This window comes from Mandrillus leucophaeus, unplaced genomic scaffold (genome assembly GCF_000951045.1).
Source record: "Mandrillus leucophaeus isolate KB7577 unplaced genomic scaffold, Mleu.le_1.0 Scaffold4, whole genome shotgun sequence".
In the NCBI taxonomy this organism is placed as follows: domain Eukaryota; kingdom Metazoa; phylum Chordata; class Mammalia; order Primates; family Cercopithecidae; genus Mandrillus; species Mandrillus leucophaeus.
In genome coordinates, this window is record NW_012104253.1 from 14,270,451 (window position 1) to 14,293,828 (window position 23,378).

The window sequence follows — 23,378 nt, forward strand, 5'->3', positions numbered from 1 at the left end:
ATTCCAGGGCTAGTGTGGATCACAGCACTCATCAGCTCATCTTGGAGCTCATCAAGCTCATGCAGGGTGGCAGCTGCAGTCTGCCCTTTGCTAGGACCTGCTTCTGTGTCCCCCAGCCTTCTTGTCAGTATCCTGGCCTTCAGCAGGGCCTCTCCACCTCTAGTGCTTCTCATGGCACCACCTGCTCATCAGGACCCCCCAGTCTTCAGCTCTCAGTACCAGGAGGGCCCTGTGTGCCCCTGGGTTGCTTGGCTGCTTCCTGTCTAGTAGAACCATTCTCTCTGCTTTTCTAATACTTGCACTTCTATACTTGTGCCTCTGCACTGATATTTGCGTGAGGAAGTTGGTTTTTTAGGTCGTGCAGTGCATTTAGAGATAGGGTTTGAAGGAAGTAGGCTTGGATGTGCATCTGATTAGTTTTCCAATTTTCTCCCCTTCTAGGTAATACTTTCTAATATTCAAAACAGAAGCCCTAAGCCTGGCCCTGCTCCCCACGATCAAGAACTAGGTTTTTTCCTAGAAACAGGACTTCAGAGAGCCCATGTCCTCTATTTCAAAAATGGGTAAGCCTTCTTCATTTTTTTAATCCACTTCCTAAAGAAGGAAAGTAGAAAGCCTTACAATGCTGTCTCCAGTTTAGTTATCATAATAAAGGAATTTTAAATATGAACTACCATTGGAACTTTTTTTTTTAAGAATGAACATTGGCTGTTTTTGTCTCTTCTCTACCTGGCTCTCTTGCTTTCCCATGAGATGTGAAGGTGGGAGAAGGGAGGGAGGGAACCCAAGTCACAAGTACACAGCCCCAAAACCAGTGGGGTTGGCCTGACGGGAGCCACGCCTTCCCACGCCCTCCCTCCATGAATGGCTCAGCACGGGCCTCCCCATTTGTTAAGGAAAAAGTTAATGAATTGGAAATCCTGGCACACAGGAGCATCACCCTTTCAGGGGCTGATCATTCAGGGAATTGAATTTGCCAAATCTCAGCCAGTTTTTATGAAAGTGAGTGTGGCTTTGAAAAGCCTTTTACGAAAGGTTGAAGGACATGAATGGGAGGGGCAGCTCTCGAGTGCATTTGATGTTTGTTTTCCTTTTTGTGTTGCTCTTGTGAGAAATGTGCTGATTCTGTTCCAAATCTCTTCAGTTATCCCTTATTTTGACATTGTGCTGCAGGATAGATGTGCATGAAGACCAACAGTAGGTATCTGGTTCCTCTGTAGCACCCCTGTAGGCTTTGCATGGGAGGCCCCTGGAGGCGTATTCCCCTCCTCTAGAGTTAGTCCAGTAGTGCTTTGAATGGCAGAAGGGACCCAAGCCCCAGGCTCTGGAAAAATGAACAATGGAGTTGCTCCTTCTTCATTTTTAAGAGCTTCAAACCTTGGGGTGTAGCTCATGAAACTGGGATTTCATCTGCCTAGTGACCCAGAGCCGCATGCATCTATTTCCCATTAGTTGAAAATAAATGCCTATTTTTCAAGTCCTATTAAACTGCTTGTGAGAGAAGGCCTGCTTTGGTCCAGAGGCCTCTGACTGAGCTCCACATGGCCCACAAAAGGCCGTGACACACACCCCAAGGTTTGCAGCTGCTCAATGGCCTTGGCATAAAGATGCTTTTGCATTCGATCTCATCTGCCACTGATTGAGATCATTTGAGCAATGGCGCACGTCCTCTAAGCTAAGATGAAGTTCTGTTTTCTTTGCTGTTATAAATAGAAGGAGAAGGGAGGGAACATGGAATATTTTTCTAGTGATGTTGCTTTTCCCTTTTCACGGCAAATGGTGGTCATCACAGAGGAGCTCCCAGCCCTTGCCCTCCTTCTCTCTAACCTGTGTCTGTATGTGTTAATATGGAGGTCCAGACCCAGGAATTAATCTCCCTGGGGGTCCCAGAAGTGCCATACCGGTACGTTCAGTTGAAAATGTTTTGTGTGAGATTAATAAGAGTGGGTTGGATAATTTATTTTCATCTTTGAAGCCTGTTCCTTGGGGAGAAAGGAAGACTACTGGGCCCTGAGACACTGGAATCCAACTAAAAAATAATGATGAGAGGTCTGCACTAGGTGATGGATTCACGTGCCACGGATTGCTTACTGGCTCATTTCTCATTTTGTTTTACTTTACTCAAGTTCAAGGAAATGCCTGTTGATGTAGCCTTGAGGGACTGCTTAACTTTGAAGCGTTTTCTCTTTTCTTGTCCTCCTGCTCTTCTCTCTGGGCTCTAAAGACCAGTGATGAGATTTTGGGCCAGGTACTGTCACTCTTTTTTTTTTTTTTTGAGACAAGGTCTTGCTATGTTGCCCAGACTGGTCTTAAACTCCTGAGCTCAAGGGATCTGCCTGCCTTGACCTCCCAAAGTGTTGGGATTACAGGCATGAGCCACCACGCCCAGCCCGCTGGGCCAGGTACTCTCAAAGGTCCCTGCTAGCTGCAGTCCCTGCTGCCGCTAGCTCAAGGCTGGGATGGTACAACAGTAGTGAAGAATTACTTTTAGGAGGTGGAGGTGAGGGCCGGTTTGGGGGCCACAGAATGTGGACCAAGGAGAAAAAATCATTGGGAGATTTTGAATATGCCAAATGCTGTCAGGGCGGCTTGATCCATACCAGTGGGCTACTCAGGGCCTGAGGGCCATGGCCAGGGCTCATTTGTCGGTGGATGCCTACAGCAAGCAGGAACAGAATGGAGGTAACTGCTGTCCCTAAGCACCAGCAGCTTCCCACACTTCCTTGTCATGTACTTGCTCCCAGTTGTCTCATTCCTTTTGCTTTTCTGCAGTTTTCTTCTGTGTATCTGGAAGGACATAATGGACGGGATTAACTGATTTTCAATAGTAGGAAAATACACTAGAGTTTGGCAATAAGAGATGGAATTGATGAAACACAATGTTTTTCTTTAGAAATATACTTAAATGGATACTTAGCTTTTTAGTTGTCGTTCCTGAGGACTCACTGAATTACAGTCTTGAATCTGATTCTTCTACAACTCTCCCATCTTTTCCAGAAGTCACTGCTGAACTGGTGGACTTGGGCATCTCTTTCAGAAAACCTGATGCCAGGACCAGTTCCTAGGCCCCTTCTGATGTGTTAGATCCAAGGGCTGCTTTTCATTTTGGCTTAAACACTTGTCCTTCATGGTCACTGGTCCTCACAGCGTTGCCACTCCACTGTGTGCAGTGGGCAGTGTGAGCACTATTGCCCCTATTGTTAAGAAAAATTTAGACTCACAGGGGTGTGCCTTGCTGCAGGTCACACAGTTCCTTGGGCTCCAGTCCTTTCATCACTGTGCCACTGTGTGGGAAGTGCTGCCTCTCGGCGTGGAGGGAGTCGATGGGAGGGATTAACTGTCCATCGCCCTCCCTCTGTGATGGAGCACTTGACCTCCAGGATGGGACATCGCCCACAGCCAGTTCCCAGCCTCTGTTGGTTTGGTGATTTCTCCTGAGGCTTTCCCTTGGGTCTCACCTACAGCGCGTCACAAAGCATCTCTTTCTCCTCCCCCTCCTCCCTCGGCCTCCCTTTCTGGCTCCTCCTCTTCCCTCTCCCACCCCTCTTTTTCTTCTCCTTCCCATCTTTTCCTTCCCCTGCTTCCTAGTTCTTCTCTTCCTGGACTCCCTCTTTCCTTATGAGGCGGGAGAGAACAGCTAGTTGTCATCCTGGCCGGTAACTTCCTCCGCCTCCCAGTCCCAAGTCTCTGGGCGCGGTCCGACTTGGAATGTACCCAGATCCATTTCACATCTATTTCTCTTATCCCTCTGGGTGGCAGCAACAAGCCTGTTAAGGCTGAAAAAAACATCTTGTTGAGGCTCCGCAGAGGGTGAAAGCAGAACAGTAGCCTCAGAGGGCCAGGATTGCTGCCTCTGAGGGCTCTAAGTCACCTCGCCACGGCAAGCGCTTGTGTGAGGGCAGCTCGGGTGCCGGGTTTGGAACCAGCCCTTTCTTCCTCTGGGTCTCAGGTTCTTTATCTGGGTAGTAGAGTGAGTATCACTCACCTCCTAGGGCAGTAGTGAGGAGCAAATAAAAATATACACATGGAAGCACCTCACGGAGTGTCAGGCAAACAGCAGGAGGTAAATTGTGACTTCCAGTGGTGACGATGCCTGGCTGACTTACCAGCTGAAAGTGGGACCAGATTAAGGTCACATCCTGGTTGAAGTGGGAGTTTGTGGAGAAGGAGATGACTGAGCCGGACATTGCCAGGGCTTGGAGGCAGGGCATTTCTTTACAGTGGCTGCTGGCTTAAGGAAATGCTGCTCAAGATGCATAACCATGAGTTTGGATAACATTCTAGTTACTGTCAGAGAAAATAGGTGGGACTGACTGGTCTGACTGCGGTAGCACAGGGTATTCATTTCGCAGCCCAGCTAGCAGCAGAGAAACGGCTTCACCCTCGGGTTCCCCTCAGCCTTCTGAGAAGACAGTGTTACTCCCTACTTGAGTCATTGCCGCCAGAATTGCCAGAGAAGCTTGATTTGGGCATGTCAATCAATTTTGGATTTTTACCTCTTTATAGAATCAAGGTCTTATTCTGTGACCCAGGCTGGAATGCAGTGGTACGATCCTAGCTCACTGCAGCCTTGAACTCCTGGGCTCAAGTGATCCTCCTGTCTTGGCCTCCCAAAGTGTTGGGATTATAGGCATGTGCCACCATGCCCAGCTGGGATGCCAATTAGTTACTCCAGGTTGCTTTAGGAATATTTACCCATCTTTTGTAAACAAAGGGTAGCAAAGCACATTTAAAGTAAACTTGCTTCTTGTTAGCTGTGTCAGGTGTCCTGGGTAAGCAAAACGGATTGTAGTGTGTTTTCACTGGCTTTGAATTGATTTTAATTCAGGTGGGGTGGAGATAAACTGATGCAAAAGGCAAATGACTGTCAGCTGGGAGATGCACCCATGGGGTTGTACCATTTCCTAGGTTACATCCCCGCATGCTGCATGGGAGGCCTTGACTCAGAAAGCAGGAAGTCAGGCAGGGATGGTTCAGACCTTGGGCCCCCCTCAGGTACTTGCAGCCAAGCCAGGGAATAAAGTGGTATGGGAGGGTTTATAATCAAACAAATAGACCACTCATCACCACTATGCATCGACTTTAAAAAGCTTTCAATCTTCCCATATAATCTCTTTGCAGTTGTTTAGCCCTGTTCAGTGTAACCTAGACTTAGAAGGCAGGAAAAGGAGTCCAAGAGGCCCTTCTGTGTCCTATGGGCTGCTGAGGAGGGTGCTTCCTGGGCTTATGTCTCAGATACGGCAGCAGCAGCAGCAGACAGGCTCCCATGTCCAATGTGATTGTGGGGAGGTGATCATGGCAAGGGCGCCCGCCAGGACGTGAGTGTGCTTTGCTGGATGCAGTTGTCTCTCTGGGTGCTTGAGCAACTTCGCCTTTGCATTCTGGCCTTCCGGAGGTCATCTTCCCTCTTGCAGTGGTAACATGTGTTCGCGTTTAAAACTGCACACTACTTTTGACAGTACAAGTCCACTGCAGTGAACGTAAGAGAATTCACACACATTTCCTGTAAGCATTTAATAACCATCACTTTTTTGTACACAACCCTCTTCAAGAGATACAGAGATGAAAAGGAAATGGGCCTTGTCATCTGGGAGATGGTAGAGAAAAGAAAAAAAGGCGAAGACATAAACATTAGTAACTTTAAAGGTTATGACGTGGTTCTATAAAATAATAAACAATGAAAGAACACCTGATCATGTAAGGGAGCTGAAGCTTCCAGGCCCATTTAGTCATGCATGATGCTGTTATCGGCTTGGCTTCTGGGGAGGCCTCAGGAAATTTGCAATCATGATGAAAGGCAAAGGGGGAGCAGGGCCATCACATGGCCAGAGTAGGAGCAAGAGAGCGAGGGCGAAGTGGGGCACCACACACTTTTAAATGAACAGATCTCATGAGAACTCACGCATTATCATGAGGAGTACCAAGGGTGATGGTGCTAAACCATTCATGAGAAATTCACCCCTATGGTCCAGTCACCCCCGACCAGGTCCCATTTCTGACACTGGGGATTACATTTCAATATGAGATTTGGGTAGAGAAACACATCCAAACTGTATCACAGGGCCTACGTGAGGTTGTGGGGACAAGTGATGAAGAGAAGAGACAAAGCCCCTGCCCTCCTAGAATTCATGGAGAACTGAGTCTCATGGAGAATTAGGAATTAAAATAAGCCGTTTCAGGATAGTCGTATGTGTTATCACTGGGGAAGTCCAGGTTGCCACAGAAGCAAACAGGACCGCTGCTCTGCTGGGAGGGCCATGGGATTCGGAAAGGGGAGTGAAGATTTGGAAAAGTGGGCTTGAGATGGCGTAGATGCCTACAGATGAGGAAGCACTAGAGGGACGTTCCAGTGGTTGGCAGAGTATGGAGTTAGAACTGCACTCGGTGGGAGTGATGGTTTCTGTAGACATCTGGGGATGTTCCTCTAAAGCTTTCAGCATGGGACCTGGCATGTGGTGGGTTTGCTCAGTTATTCAATGAGTGTTTGTTGAGTTCTGCTAAGTACCTAGTACTGTGCTCAGTACTAGTATATATTGGCCAATAGAAGAGACATAGTCCAGGCTCCCAGGGAGGAGACAGTCTAGTGAGGGAGACAGATAATGAGTAAGTACTGGTTGTATATAATTACACATTGGAATAGGTGCTAGGAAGTGAATGGGTACAGTGAAAACAAATAACAGAGGGCCCCTGCTTAGATAGGGTGGCCTGGCCAGGTCTCCGGAGGAGGTGACATTGAGATGAGACCAAGACTTGAAGGGTGAGAAGGAACTAACCAGGTCAAGCACAGGGGAAAGAGAACTCCAAGGAGAGGGTGCAGAATGTGCAGAGGTCTTGACCCAGGAAAGAGCTAGGTGTGTTCAAGAATCAGAAAGGAGTCCAGTGTAACAGAAACATTGGAAGGAGGAGGGTCACAGATTCTCTTAGTCTGGCTTACCCAGAAGAAGGCAGGTCCGCTGTGCAGCATATAGTGGGAGAGTGATGATTGTCCAAAGAAGTCCCCAGGTCACCAGGACAAAGGGTAGGTGATACTAGGTGGTGAAGACATTAGATGTGTATCTTAGAGATAACAAAGGGTATAGAGACCAAGAGAAGTGGATGCATTTGAGATGTCTGTTAGAACTACTAGAGTTAGGACTGCTGGTGGATTGGATTTGGGGGACAGAGGGTAAGGGAAATGGAGGAACCAGAGATGACTCCCCAGTTTCAGCCTTGAACAGTTGGTTAGATGGGTGGAGACAAGGAGAGGATCAGATCTGGAAAAGGAGAAATCAAGAATTTGCCTTTGGGCATGTTAGGTTTAAGATGCCTGTGAGATGTCTAAGTGGAAGTGTCAACTGAGAAGATACACATGACCAGAAGATGGGTTTGACTTGAGTTATAAATGGAGAATTTCACCATATTGATTATATTTAAGGCTGCAGGATTGGATGAGATCAGTGAAGGGGCAGAGAGTAAAGAGAGAAGACAGTCCAGGACTCAGCCTGAAGACCTGCAAGAGTTGGAAAATGAGTAGAGGAGGATCCTGTGAAGGAACTGCCGGAGGCGGAAGGGAAACCATGAGGGTGTGTCCTTGTGAAAGCCAAAAGGGGAAGCTGTGCTAGGAAAGAGGAAGTGGTCACCTGTGCTGAATGCTGCTTAGATGTTCATAAAGAAGACCAAATTGTGACCCCTGGATTAGATGCCCTGGAAGACATCTGTGACCCTGTAACAGGAGAAGCTGGACAGGGGAAGGTGAGGAGCAGATGACACAGGATGAATTGCAGCTCTGTATACAGGCCACTTCCCAGAAATGTTCTCCCCTTCCATTTTCTTTTCTAAGGTGCAGTTCATGCTGGAAGGACGGATGGCAGAATGATGGTGGAAGATTAAACAGCAGGCTAAGGAATAGGGAATTCATTCTCTAGGTGTGGAGAAGCCATTGGATCTGGAAGGTGGGGTTTTGGGAAGGGTCAAGAACAGGGTAGTTCATTTGGCCACCAAGAATCTAGTGCCACGAGAGCCATGTCCCCCATTTCAGTAGAATCAAGTTCATTTTACTTGGTTTTTGGCCACAGGCTACATTTTAACCTCAGCAGGAACCATACTAGGAAGGTGTGGGCGATGGAGGGAGGTACCGAGCCAGGAGGGAGTCTGTGTGAGAGCTGCCTTAACAGCTGCAGAATGGAAGTTGATGGAGCAGCGTGAGGTATAGGGCACCTTCCTGCAGCCTGGCCAGCTAGGGCCACCTTGGGGCTGCCACATGTCGCCTGGGCACTCACATGTCTGGAAGACTTGACTCACCTAGATCGCTGTTCCACGTTCTTCCTATGAGTCATTTCACTTTGCAGGGAGATCTTCGTAATAGTTGAACTGATGGTGCAGTTTCGATTCGGAAAATCCAGAAGCTCCAACAGCTGTTAGAGAGCATTTGTTCCCATCACTTCTGATACATGAGATTCAGAGAAATCATGTTCACTAATGATTCAAACATTGATGGAGACCCTTACTAGGTGACTTACTAGTGCCAAATACTGTTCTAAGTGAATGAGTCAGACCCAGTCCCTGGCTTTATGGAGTTTACGTATCATTGGGGAAACAATCGATTAGCAAGGTAATATGATTTTCTTCAGGGTCACACAACTGACTAGGGCAGAGCTGGGACCTGTCCTCCTGCTCCTGGCTTCCAGTTCAGTCCTCTCATCAGTTGGGCCATACTGACCATGCCTTGTCAGTCCCTTCTTCTTGAAAATGGAGTCATGAGCAACATAGCAATATATTACACTTGAAAATTAAGGAGCTTAAAAAGCTAGTCTATCATCTTCCAATTGGTCTCATGTAATTAAAAAATAAAAACAAAGCAAGTCTAGACATAATTATATATGAATAAAACGCATCAGCCAGATCTTCTCTGTTCTGTTTAAATGTGGCCTAGGTCTTGCTCATCCCTTAATGCCATCAAAACCTTAGTGTGGAAACAAAAGAATCTCTAACAATTTTAATTACGAAACTCCAAAACCCCTCTTTTCAGTGATGAATTATGGGGACAGGTAATTACTTTCAGTGTACTTCACAAGTGCTAGCACTTAGTGAGGGTTGGAGATCTGATGCCGTCAGAAAGCTTCCTCAGCATTCAGCAAGATGGGTGCATTTGTGTGGTCTCTCCTTGGTTTCAGCGGAAGAATGGGGTGGGTCATTCTAAGCTTCCAAAGTCGGGGAGGAGGTTAGTGATTGGCATTTAACTGTGTCTCCCAAAGGCCCCTCCCTGCATGGTTTACCTCTGATATGCTGCCTCTTGGAAGGCAGGCTGCAGTTCCTTTAATCACCACCAAGAAACTGGAATTCCTTGGCAAATGAACTGGTTAGGATTTGTCTTGGGTAGTGGTTTTCGGTTTTAGTGGGAGCAGGAGTGAGGGAATAGATTCCTTGCTTCTTTGTTTATCCACTCATATATTTATTCATCTGTCAAATATTTATATGTCAGGAACTAGGGTCGAGACAGCAAATGGTCCCTGTGGAATTTCTAGTCCAGCAGGAGAAGAAAAAACAAGTAAATTACCAGTGGGCTATGCCTTTAGGAAAGGGGAAGATAGTGCTATTTTCTTTTCTTACCTTAGCTTTTCACCTGCAGCTTTTCTTTTAGGAAGATAGTTATATAATTTCATATCTAAAAGTCAGAATTAATTTTTGTAGCATCTCCCAGTACCTCTTGACATAACTAGAGATTCATTCCCTGGGAATTGCTAATATAAGACCTTATCAGATGGCAGTATTTTCAGAGCAGCTCTTGCGCATGCTCTGGATGGGAGTATCATGAATGAACACACAGCAGGAACACACCGTGTGGTCTGAGGGATACTGCCCTCCGCTGTTGGTTTCAGATGATGTGTTACAGCATTCACTTGTTCTACCAGTATTTATCAGCTTCTGCTCTGAGCCAGGCATTCTTTGGGCACTGGGGATAAAATGGTGAGCAGCCGGACAGGCTTTTGCTGTTGGAGAGAAATCAGATCGTTATACTCTTGGATGTATAACTATAGCCTAAGATAGTTATAACATTGAGGAGGAAAGGTACCCATTTCTGAGAGTCCATTTTAAAATGAAATTAACCTACAGTTGGTGGTTATGGGGGGTTTTCCTGAGGAAGCGACTGAGCAGAATCCTGAAGATGAATTGGAAAACAGGAGCTAACTGGCAAAGGCGAGGTAGGGTGAAGGGAGTGGTGATCGTTATTGTTTAGTCAGGGGTGTTCAATCTTTTGGCTTCCCTGGGCCACATTGGAAGAATTGTCTTGGGCCACGCATAAATAATACACTAACACGAATGTAAGCTGATGAGCTTAAAAAAAAAGGGAAAACTTTGAGAGGCCGAGATGGGTGGATCACGAGGTCAGGAGATCGAGACCATCCTGGCTAACACGGTGAAACCCCGTGTCTACTAAGAAATAAAAAAAAAAAAAAACTAGCCGGGTGAGGTGGCGGGCGCCTGTGGTCCCAGCTACTCGGGGAGGCTGAGGCAGGAGAATGGCATAAACCCGGGAGGCAGAGCTTGCAGTGAGCTGAGATCCGGCCACTGCACTCCAGCCTGCGCGACAGAGCGAGACTCCATCTCAAAAAAAAAAAAAAAAAGGTCTGTGCATAAATCTCATAATGTTTCAAGAAAGTTTTTGAATTTGTGTTGGGCAGCATTCAGGGTCATCCTGGGCCACATGTGGGCCGCAGGCTGGACGAGCTTGGTTTAGACCCAAAAGAATCCTCAAAGGCATCTTGTCCAGCCAACTCATCCTTTATTCTCTGCTTTATTTTACTCCTTAGCATTTAACTGGCATCAAAAAATCCACTATAAACGAGGGATCTTCTTAGGTTTAGTGAAAGAATCCAACTCACAAGAATTTCATAGGCTGCCCTTGACACCCGTCTACTTAGATAGATATAGAACAGAACCAAAAACTGCCAACAGGGAAAGATCAGGGGCTTCTTTCCACATGAGTGCTCCCAGCAGTCCCTACAGCCACCCAGGAGCTGCTCTGTTTGTCCCTTTTCACCTCAAGTGACAACTCAGGTGCTAGGGAATGAGACTCACATTGGATAGGTTCGCCATCTGCCCTGGCTTAACATCTCAGGCCCCAAGTCTTACAGGGTCCTCCAAGGGATATGCTCAGTTGTAAGTATCAGCGCACTCAGGGAAGCCCAAAGACACAATGTTACTATCAGATATTTACAGTTCCTCCCAGTCTGGCTGCAAGTTATCAATCAGGGGCCATTTTTATCATAGGAAATGTTGCCTAGTAACATAATTGACATTGTATCTTTCTAGGCTTTCTAGGGAAACAAAGCTAGAAAGTTAACCTAAGGTTATTTTTGTTGTTTTTGTTTGTTTGAGGCTGGGTCTTGCTTTGTCACCCAGGCTGGAGTGCAGTGGTGCAGTCACGGCTCACTGCGGCCTTGACCTCCCGGGGCTCAAGCGATCTTCCCATGTCTACAGGCGCGTGCCACCAGGCCCAGCTAATTTTTGTTTGTTTGTTTGTTTTGTAGAGATGGGGTTTCACCACGTTGCCCAGGCTGGTCTCGAACTCCTGGGCTCAAGCGATCTGACCACCTGGACCTCCCAAAGTGCTGGGATTATAGGCACAAGCCACCGTGCCCGGCCAACCTGAGGTTAAATTCTCAAAACAAGAGGGAAGGAATTTAACCCTTTGCCCCCAATTGTATTTTGTCTTATTTAATTTGTTTACACTTGTGTCCCATCGGTAGAACCTAAGCTCCACTTGGGTAGGAATTTTGGTCAATTTTGCTGGGAACAGATCCTTACCTGTACGTCCCAGTGTCTGGTGTATAGTTGTGCATCCATGAATGAATGAATAAATGGATGCACTTTTCATTTTCAGCTGAGACAGCTGTGGCTCATAGATGTCTCCCTGAGAGTTGCATATTGTCTGTAAAAGTAGTTGGTGTAACACCTGTGCATGTTGTGCTAGGTGCTGGGGATCTAAGGCTGAATAGGACAGCCCAGACCGGCTTCATGGAACTTACTGCTCCTATTCTTGGTTCTTTATGGTAAAGCGGGAGATACACTACGACCACCTGGGTCTTCCTGGATATGATCTCATTCTGTTAAAGGAGAATGGAGAGTGCTAGGCATCAAATAATTTCCTTGACCTTAGCAAGAAATAACACATTTTCTGGAAAGATCACAGGGACCTCTGCTTTCTACCCTGTCTTTGCGGTTGGAGGGAAATACAATAGCGGTGGCTTTATTAAGTTCCTCAATCTGGCGCCGACAGAGTCTTTTCTGGGAAGATCCTAGCCTGGTGGAAGCTTGGTCTTGTAGGCCTCCTTCCGAGGAGGGTGCCTAACCCACACATCCGGATGGGATTCCAGAGCTCCCGCAGCAGGAAAGGGAGCTATCATCTTCCCTGGTTTAGTTGTTGAGAACATTGGCTCCCACAGCCTCCCAGACTTGAACTTTTTTAAGACTTCAAATATGTAGCTCTTCAAGTCGAAACCTCATGGGGTGCAGCTGGACAGAGAAGCCCACAAGAGAGTTTAAGTGTGGCCTCTGCAGGCTGCCCCTCAAGGGCAGACCATTGAAATAACACATGTGTGTGGGGACAAAGGAATTCATATCCTGTCTGGTCAAGAAGGAAGCCAAGTTTCACCCTCTCTGAGCCTGTCAGACTGTGGGGAGCTGTCTTGGTAATTTAGTGACGTCTGCATCACAGAGGGGGTCCAGATGTATCTGTTGGGGAAGGAGGGTGGATGGGAAGGAGAGGAGGGGGAAGCATGCATCCCTATTCTGGCTCTGGCCCAGAGCAAAGCTCACTCACCTACCTGCCTTTTCCCTTCCCGGGTTTAGGTGTCAACTGCATTCGTGTTTTACATGAAGGTGGGCTGGGGGTGGGTACCCAGACCTTCTCAAGGGATATTTCCTACCTGTTTTAAAAAAATCATCTTTTTCCTCTCCATTCTTTTTTTGCAGTGATATTTTTAGTCAACTGTTAGAGAAAATTGCAGAGATTGAGCTAAAGCCCAGAAAATGACTGAGACATCTTGGGATAATTTATGACTTTTCTTAGGATACACTAGAGCCTTCTATTGAAAATGAGAGGGGAAATAAATTTTTCTACAAGTACCCACCTTTATATTTTTATGGCAATGTCTGCCATAGACCTGCCCACCAATAAGGAAATCTATAATATGATTGTATGTTCTCATAGCAAATTCCTACATTAAATTACAGGGTTTAGAAAAGTCATGGATTATTTCTTTTTCTTTTTTTTTTTTTTTTTTTGAGATGGAATCTTGCTCTGTCACTCAGGCTGGGGTGCAGTGGCGCGATCTCGGCTCACTGCAAGCTCCGCCTCCTGGGTTCATGCTATTCTCCTGCCTCAACCTCGCGAATGGCTGGGACTACAGGCACCCGCCACCATGCCCGGCTAAGTTTTTCTATTTTTAGTAGAGACAGGGTTTCACCGTGTTAGCCAGGATGGTCTCGATCTCCTGACCTCATGATCTGCCCACCTCAGCCTCCCAAAGTGCTGGGGTTACAGGCATGAGCCACTGTGCCCAGCCAGATTATTTCTTAATTGACATTTGTTTTTTCCACCTTCCTCTGTATTTTGGGTTTGAATTCTTACTTTTTATTTATGAATGCCTTCTGGTGATGGTTCTCCAGGTTTGGCGTGGACATGCTGTATCTTTTTTTCTGCTAGCTCTTCCTCCTTCTGCCTCCCCTTGGCATAATTTGCATCTTCTGCCTCTCTGTTCTGGCTGACTGATGGTTATGGTAGCTGGTTCTCCTCTGAATCTCCCTGGCAAATTAGCAACAGAAGCAGCAATCCCTGCATCCTGGAAATAAGCAGTTAAAATACCGGGAAGAATCTAAAGCTATATTTCTTCTGAAGAATACCCAGAAAAACTCATTAGCCAGGCTTAGTAAAACCTGAATTACTGATCTTTTTAAAAGATGCAATTATACTGCTTTCAAGTACATTTTGAGCTAGTAAATTAAACACACATACACACACAAAAAAACAAACAAACAAAAAATTTGCCTACTCAATTCCATGAATGTTTATTGAGAACCTGCTGGGTAAGCTCTGGGGATATAAGATGAACAGAAAGCATTCTCGGAGCTATGGGACAGACAAGGATGTCAACGGACAAAGATTCCTTGCTTGGCCAAACTTTAGTCAAACTCCTAAATCTTCTGCTAGGCCCATCTGTACACTTCCGTGCAAAATCCAGTTTTAGCAAAAGAACCTGTGAAGTCATTTTAGCCAGAATCCCCCATTCTCTAATATCATCCTCAGTGTCTGATTGGGTTCCTCAGCCACTGCGATCCCCCAGGTGCTGTCTGATCACCCTGGCCCGTCTTCAGCAAGAATCCTGTTAGATTCATTTAGCCAGAATCTTTCTTACTCCTCATGTTTCCTCTTAATGATTTTCCACCCACTGACCCCCACCCACCTTGGCTGTAAATCTTCACCTGTTTAGGCTGTGTTTGGAGTCTAGCCACTCCCTCCCTCCCACTGCAAGACCCAGTTGCAGTGGTCCCTCTGCCTATCGTGATGGTCCTGAACAAAGTCCTCCTTACTCTGCCTTAACAAGTGTCATTGAATAATTTTCTCTTCAACTCAACAAATAATTATATCACCCTGTGAAAGGCAGTGTAATGAAGGTGTGTACTGGGGGAGAAGGAGAAAGGAGAGGAGGAAGGCAGAAGTATTATAGTTAACTACTTTGGTGAATTCATTAGGTTTCTTAGAAGAATTAACAGTTGTACTTGGTCTTTGAAGACGGGATAAAACATACCATCTGACAGGGGTCTTGGGAGAAGTGGGTGGGGTGGTGGTCATGGTTGAGTGCTGAATCTACAAGGCCGGAGACACTTTACATGCTCGCGAGAGGCCGTGTTGTGCAGCACTGACTCCGGATTCTGCTCCTGGGTTCACATGCTTGCTCTTCTGTTGACCAGCAGTGTGACCTGGGCAAGTCCCTTCACTTTCTCTCTGTTTCAGTTTCTTCATCTGTAACTGAGGATAATAATAGGACCTACTTCATAGGATTATTAGGCTGATTAAGAGAGTTAGTAATTATAATGTACTTTGAACACATTATCATTACACATAGTAAGTACTTATAAGAGTTTGATAAATAAATAAATAAAACCCTACAGAGTAGAGGGTTTGCTAGCTCCCATAGAGAGAAAGGCAAGAATTGGCAGCTAAGAAATCTGGGAAGATGGCAGCACCAGTGGCAGCGTAGTTTTGGGGGTTCTGCTATATCCACATAAAAAAAGACACAGCGACTAGAGAGCAAACCCAAAGGCCCAGGAACAACATTTAGAGCTAGACTAGGTGGCAGAGTATCCTCATGAGCCCCAGCAAACCAGCTGATGGGGACACATTACCAACAGCCTCACAGCTGGCATATTGTGTGCATTTGTGTGCAACAGGGCATCTGATGGGCCTGGGAACAGGAGACCCTGAAATAGCCATTACGTATTTACTGGGAAGCTTGTCTGGCCAATTTGAGATTAGCAGCTGAAAATGAAAGGATTTTGCCCAGCAAGGTCTAAGGGGCCAGAGCAGTCACGCCCTTGTGATGACTGGAAACTGACTCACTAGGGCTCTCTTCTGGGACTGGGCCCTGCTACAAGAGAAGCTGCTGAGAGATGAGTGAAAATTGATCAAGCAGTGATGTAAGAGATGAAAGAATGAGAAAATAGACATGAAAATTGGGGAGGGGGAGATAGCCAGGAATTGTCATAAAGGAAACTGCTATATTTTTTAAAGCAGCTTTGTTTGTGTATAATTTATATATTTTAAAAACCTCTAATAATTATACAATTTGGTTGTTTTTAATAAATATATACAGGCCGGGCATGGTGGCTCACGTCTGTAATCTCAGCACTTTGGGAGGCCGAGGTGGGTGGATCACCTGAGGTCAGGAGTTCAAGACCAGCCTGGCCAGCATGATGAAACCCCATCTCTACTAAACATACAAAAATTAGCCAGGCTTGGTGGCAGGCAGAGTACTCTAATCCCAAGTATTCGAGAGGCCGAGGTAGAAGAATCTCTTGAACCTGGGAGGTGGAGGTTGCAGTGAGCCAAGATCACGCCATTGCACTCCAGCCTGGGCTACAAGAGTGAGCCTGTCTCAAAAAAAAAAAAGAAAGAAAACTTACACAGCTGTGCAGTCATCTTCACAACTCAGTTTCAGAACATTCCCTTCAGCCTTAAAAGTTCCTTGTGCCTGTTCCAGTCAATCGCTACTGCCACCCCCAACCCCAGGCAACCACTTATCTGCTCTGTGGCTGTGTCTATAGATTTGCCTTTTCTAGAAATTTTGCATAAATGTAATCATAGAATACGTAGTCAATTGTGTCTCACTTCTTTTTTTTTTTTTTTTTTGAGATGGAGTTTCACTCTTGTTGCCCGGGCTGGAGTGCAATGATGCAATCTCAGTGCACTGCAACCTCCGCCTCCCAAGTTCAAGCAATTCTCCTGCTTCAGCTTCCCAAGTAGCTGGGATTACAGGCATGTGCTACCACACCCATCTAATTTTTTTGTGTTTTTAGTAGAGATGAGGTTTCTCCATGTTGGTCAGGCTGGTCTCGAACTCTCGACCTCAGGTGATCTGCCGGCCTCCGCCTCCACCTTCCAAAGTGCTGGGATTACAGGCATGAGCCACCGTACCCGGCCTGTGTCTCACATCTTTCACTTGGCATGGTGTTGCTGAGGTTCACTCCCATCGTAGCATGTATCAGCAGGTCACTCCTTTTTATTGTGGAGTCGTCATTATTATTACACTGTATGGATATGTTACATTTTTGTTTATCCATTTACCAACTGATGGACATTTGGATTGTTCCTGCTTTTTGACTATTATGAATGAAGCTGCTATGAACATTCATGTGCTGATCTTTTTGTAAACATGTGTTTTCATTTCCCTTGGGTGGATTCATAGGAGTGGGATTCACGGGTCATTTGGTAAGTTTGTGTTTCACTTTTTAGGAAACCATCCAACGGTACTGTTTTACGTTCCCGCCAGCGATGTATGTATGGGAGCTCCAGCTTCTTTTTTTCTCTAACTCTTGGCATTGTCAGTTTTTTGAATTAGAGCCATTCTAGTAAGTTTGTAGTAGTATCACATTGTGATTTTAATTAATTTACATTTTCCTAATGATTAATGAAGTTCAGCAAATTTTCATGTGCTTCTTAGTATTCTTGCTGGGTGCAGTGGCTCATGCCTGTGATCCCAGCACTTTGGGAGGCTGAGGTGGGTGGGTCTCCTGAGGTCAGGAGTTTAAGACCAGCCTGGCCAAAATGGTGAAACCCCATTTCTACTAAAAATACAAAAATTAGCGGGGCATGCTGATGTACACTTGTAGTCTCAGCTACTCGGGAGGCTGAGGCACAAGAATTGCTTGAACCTGGGAGGTGGAGGCTGCAGTGAGCCGAGATCGCTCCACTGCACTATAGCCTGGGTGACAGAGTGAGACTCTGTCTCAAAAAAAAAAAAAAAAAAAAAAGTATTCTTAATATTCTTCTGTGGTGAAATGTCTGTTCAAAACTTTTGCCCTGGTTTCAATTGGATTTTTGTATTCTTATTTAGTTGTTGAAAACTCTGTTCTTTTCATGTTGGATTGCATTGACACGTTAGTAAAAGAATAATTTAATATAAACATAAAGGTTTCTTTCTGGAGTCTGTATTTTGTTTCATTGATCTATATGTCTGTCTTTAAGCCAATACCATATACTGTCTTGAATATAGTAGCTTTATAGTAAGTTTTGAAATGAGATAGTATAAGTCTAACTTTGTTCTTTTTAAAAATTATTTTGGCTATTTTCAGGCTTTGACATTCCCCCATTAAATTTAGAATCAGCCTGCCAATTTCTGTCAAAAAAAAAGGAAGCCTGCCAGGATTTTGACAAAGATTGTACCGAATCTTTAGATCAACTTGGGTAGAATTGACAGATTCACAGTAGCAAATCTTCTAATCCAACCCCTCTCCATTTATTTAGATCTTCTTTGATTTTTCTAAAAAATGTTTTGTAGTTTTCAGCTTTTGTATTTTCTGTTAAATTCATTCCTAAGTATTTCATTCACTTCATGTGATTGTGAATTGAATTGCTTTCTTAATTTCATTTTCAAATTATTTTTTGTTATTGAAAACTTTTGATTTTTATATATGGATGTTGTATCCTGCAAACTAATCTCTTGAATTAATTTTTATAATTTTGTAATAGATTGTTTAGGGTTTTTACATACAGGATCATGTCATCTGTGAATATAAACAATTTTACTTCTTTCTGTTCAATCTCGATACCTTTTATTTCTGTTTATTGCCTTATTGCACTGTTGAGAATCTCCAGTACAATATTGAATAAAAGTGGCAAAAGCACACATCCTTATTGTATTCCTGATCTTAGAGAGCATTCAGTCTTTCACCATTAAGTATGATGTTAGCTGTAGGTTTTTGATAGATGCCTCTCGTCTCTAGTAATATTCCTTGATTTAAAGTCTATCTTACCTGATATTAATATAGCCACACTACTTCTCTTATGGTTACTGTTTACATAGTATATTTTTTCATTCCTATATTTTCAACCTATTTGTGTCTTTGAATTAAAATATCTCTATCTCTTATACATAGCATGTGGGTGGATCTTGGGTTTTTTAATCCAGTATAAACCTTTTTGCCTTTTGAATGGAATGTTTAGTCATACACATTTAATGTAACTATTGATGTGATTGGATTTACACCTACTAATTTTACCCTTTGTTTCTGTCTCATGTCTTTTTTGGTTCTTCATTCCTCCTTTCTACCCTTTTTAATGGTTGTTAAAAAATACTTTTTAGTATATCATTTAAATTCCTCTGTTGATTTTTAACCGCATTTTTTTGAAAAAAATTTTCTGTTTTCAGCTGGGCACAGTGGCTCACACCTGTAATCCCAGCACTTTGGGAGGCAAAGACGGGTGGATCACCTGAGACCAGAAGTTCGAGACCAGCCTGGCCAACAAAACAAAACCCTGTCTTCACTAAAAATACAAAAATTAGCTGGGTATGGTGGTGGACACCTGTAATCCCAGCTACTTGGGGGGACTGAGGCATGAGAATTGCTTGAACCTGAGAGGCAGAGGTTGCAGTGAGCTGAGATTGCACCACTGCCCTCCAGCCTGGGCAACAGAGTGAGACTCCATCAGAAAAAAAAAAAAATTCTATTTTCTCTATGGATTATAATATATATCTTTAAACTATCATAGTCAATTTCAAGTTAGTATTGACTTAATTTCAGTATCAGCAACTTTGCTCCAATATAGTTTCATTTCCTTCTGTCCTCTTTGTGTTATAAAAACAATGTAATATATTAATTTTCCCTTTACACAATGTTATTTTTTACAGAAATTAAAAGAAGGAAAGATAAAACAATATTTATACAGTCTTTCATATTTACCCACATATTTACATTTCTGATGCTTTTATTAGTTTATTCCTGTGTATTCCTATGATCCTCTGGTATCATTTGCTTGTCATCTGAAGGCTTCCTTAAAATTTTGTATTGGGCAGGTCTACTAACAATGAATTCTCTCACTTTTTGCTTGGTGGGAATGTCTTTATTTTTTCCTCAGTTTTGAAGGATAGTTTTATTGGATATAGCATTCTTGATTGACAAGGTGTTGTTTTTGTTTTTTCTTCAGAAGTTTGAATACAGCCATAGCTCAGCGATATTGTAAGTTTGGTTTCAGATCATACAATAATCTCAATAAAGCAAGTCACATGAACTTTTTGATTTCCAAGTGCATATAAAAGTTATATTTACACTATACTGTAGTCTGTTAAGTATGCAATAACATTATGTCCAGAAAAAGGTACATACCTTAGTTAAAAAATACTTTATTGCTAAAAAATGCTAACAGTCATCTGAGCTTTCAGCAAGTCATATCTTTTTGCTAGTAGAGGGTCTTGCCTTGATGTTAATAGCTGCTGACTGATGGGGTGGTGGTTGCTGAAGTTTGGGGTGGCTGTGGCAATTTTTTAAAATAAGACAACAATGAAGTGTACCACATCAATCGACTCTTCCTTTCATAGAAGATTTCTCTGTAGCATGCAATGCTGTTTCATAACATTTTACCCACGGTAGAATTTTTTCAAAATTGGAATCAATCCTCTCAAACCCTACTGCTGTCTTATCAACTAAGTTGATATAATATTCTGAATCCTTTGTTGTTGTTTCAACAGTGTTCACAGCATCTTCACCAGGAGTAGATTCCATTTAAAGAAACTTCTTTCTTTTTACATCTGTAAGAGCAATTCCTCATCCATTCAAGTTTCATCCTGAGATCGCCACAGTTCAGTCACATCTTCAGGCCCCACTTCTAATTCTAGTTCTCTTGCTATTATCACCATACCTGCAGTTACTTCCTCCACTGAATATTTGAACCCCTCATAGTCATCCATGAGAGCTAGAATCAATTTATTCCAAGCTCCTGTTCATGTTGATATTTGGACCTCCTCCCATAAATTGCAAGTATTCTTAGTGGTATCTAGAATGGTGAATCCTTTCCAGAGGTTTTCAATTTGCTTTGCCCAGATCCGTCAGAGGAATCACTATGGTAAACAGTAAGTCAGAATTACTCCTTGACCCTTGGGCTACAGAATGGATGTTGTGTTAGCAGGCATGACAACAACTTTTATCTCCTTATACATCTCCATCAGAGCTCTTGGGTGACCAGGTACATTGTCAATGAGCAGTAATATTTGGAAAGAAATCCTTTCTTCTGAGTGGATCTCAACAGTGGGCTTAAAATATTCAGTGAACCACGCTGTAAATAGATGTGCTTTCATCCAGGCTTTATTGTTCCATTTATAGAACACAGGCAGAGTCAATTTAGCATAATTCTTAAGGGCCCTAGGATTTTCAACATAGTAAATGAGCATTGGCTTCAACTCAAAGTCACCAGTTGCATTAGCTCCTACAGGAGAGTCAGCCTGTCCTTTGAAGCTTTGTAGCCAGGAGTTGACTTCTCTGTAGCTGTGAAAGTCGTAGATTCCTTTTTCTTCCAATCGAAGGCTGTTTCATCTGTGTTGAAAATCTGTTGTTTACTGTAGGCACCTTCATTAATGATCTCAGCTAGACCTTCTGGATAACTTTCTGTAGCTTCTGTGTCAGCACTTGCTGCTTCACCTTGCACTTTTTTTTTTTTTTTTTTGAGACGGAGTCTTGCACTGTCACCTGGGCCGGAGTGCAATGGTGCGACCTTGGCTCACTGCAACCTCCGCCTCCTGGGTTCAAGCTATTCTCCTGCCTCAGCCTCTGGAGTAGCTGGGATTACAGGCACCCACCACCAAGCCCGGCTAATTTTTTGTATTTTTAGTAGATACGGAGTTTCACTATGTTGGCCAGGCTGGTCTCGAGCTCCTAACCTCATGATCCACCCGCCTTGACCTCCCAAAGTGCTAGAATTACAGGCGTGAGCCACCGTGCCCGGCCACCTTGCACTTTTATATTATAGAAACAGCTTCTTGCCTTAAACCTCATAAACCAGCCTCTGCCAGGTTCAAACTTTTCCTCTGCATCTTTTTCACCTCTCTCAGCCTTCAAAGAATTGAAGAGAATTAGGGCCTTGCTCTGGATTAGGCTTTGGTTTAAGGGAATGTTGAGGCTGGTTTAATCTTCTATCCAGACCATGCAAACTTTTTCCCTATCAGCAGTAAGTCTCTTTTGCTTTTTTTAAAAAATTATTTTTATCATTTGTGTGTTCACTGGAGTAGGCACCTTTAATTTTCTTTGAGCAGCTTCCTTTGCATCTTCAACTGGACTAGGTATTCGGTACAAAAGGCCCAACTTTCAACCCATCTTGGTTTTTGGCAGACCTTCCTCACTAATCTTAATTATTTCCAGCTTTTGACTTAAAGTAAGAGATGTGCAACTCTTCCTTTCACTTGAACGCTTAAAGGCCATTGTAGGGTTATTAATTGGCCTCATTTCAATATTGTGTCTCAGGGAATAGGGAAGACCAAGGAAGGGTAGAGAGATGGGGAAATGACTAGTCAGTGGGGCACATATACAACATTTATTGATCAAGTTTGCCATCTTATGTGGGCATGTAAACCATGTCACCCCCAAACAATTATGGTATTATCAAAGATCACTGATAACAGATGATGATATTAATTGATGGTGGTATTGTTAGTATTATTCTGAAACTTCTCATACAACATGGAATAAAGTTATGGAATGTTCTAATTCCATCATCCTCTGTGTCCTTGAGAACAAATATTCTTGCTATGGAAGAAAGGAAAAACAGATTTAAGATAGAAGTAGTCTAGGAAAAATTAGTCCTGAATTGGAATAATCAAATTGGAAATATTAGTATGAAATCTGAGGTATCTGTGTCTATGTGTGTATATAAGTATGTGCATATATACACATATATACATGTTCGTGTGTATGTGTTTATATGTGAGAGACATAGAAGGTCTGGCTAAGGTGACTGGCCCATTAGCAGTGAACATCTCTAGCTCCTAGATTTTGATCTTGAAATATCAGATTTCAATAAAAGAAACCTCATGCCAGTTCTGGGGCAGGAAATATATAAGATGAGCTTGGAACACCTTTACCTACATCCGTAGAGCAAAGAAGCTATCAAAGATTCCAAGGTCATTTTAAAAAGACTCAGGTCAAATACAGGACAGTTTGAATTTCAAGAAGGGTAAAAATTGCAATAGACTAATCAAATAAGCTTAAGTTAGTGAGTTCTGAGTCAGTATTTTGAAAACTATGCAAATAAATGGAAAACATAAAACATTTTACTATGTGTACTAAGCCACTGGAAAGCCAAATATTAGATGAAACATCTTATAAAAATTATTCCAGTTAATAAATGAAAATGCAGTGGGAGAATTAGAACATCACCACTTAGTAACTCCCAGGAGATTGATGCTGTAAGTGTTGAACATCAAGGGCTGCTAATGTCAGAACAAGAGCACAACACTGCTGAAGTCTTGCCAAAGGGATCGACCCTGAATTGATCAAGCCTCCGGATCCAGCTGCCAAATTGTAGGCAATACGGAGAACAGAGGCATGTATTGAACTGTAGCATGAGTGTGCAGTTTTCTAGCCAGTGGGAAACTCTATAGGCTGTTCAGATTTTCTCTAGCAGATAAGTTGTAAGAAAAAAAGGTGGGGTGGGGGGGGGCGTGTAAAGTAAGAGTGATTTTAAAGAACCATCAAGTGAAAAAAAGTGGACAAGGCTATAGTGTAGGGATGCCTGCGTGAGTAACAAAGCAATTAACCAGAAAATTCAGAGTAGTTGTTACTTTTAGATGGAGGGGGCTGTTCATTGGGATGAGGTGAATGGCAGTGTCTTTATTTTTTTGGGTGGTGGTTAC

General features: G+C 43.7%; 1 protein-coding gene across 1 annotated transcript in view; it reads left to right on the forward strand.

Annotated features, from left to right (window-relative positions):
* The window catches only part of TTC7B (tetratricopeptide repeat domain 7B), a 260,809-nt gene that overhangs the window by 62,089 nt on the left and 175,342 nt on the right, over positions 1 to 23,378 (forward strand). The window contains exon 4 of the mRNA XM_011991788.1: positions 442 to 563. Within this exon, the coding sequence (XP_011847178.1) occupies positions 442 to 563 (122 nt within the window). The remainder of the gene's footprint in view (positions 1 to 441; positions 564 to 23,378) is intronic.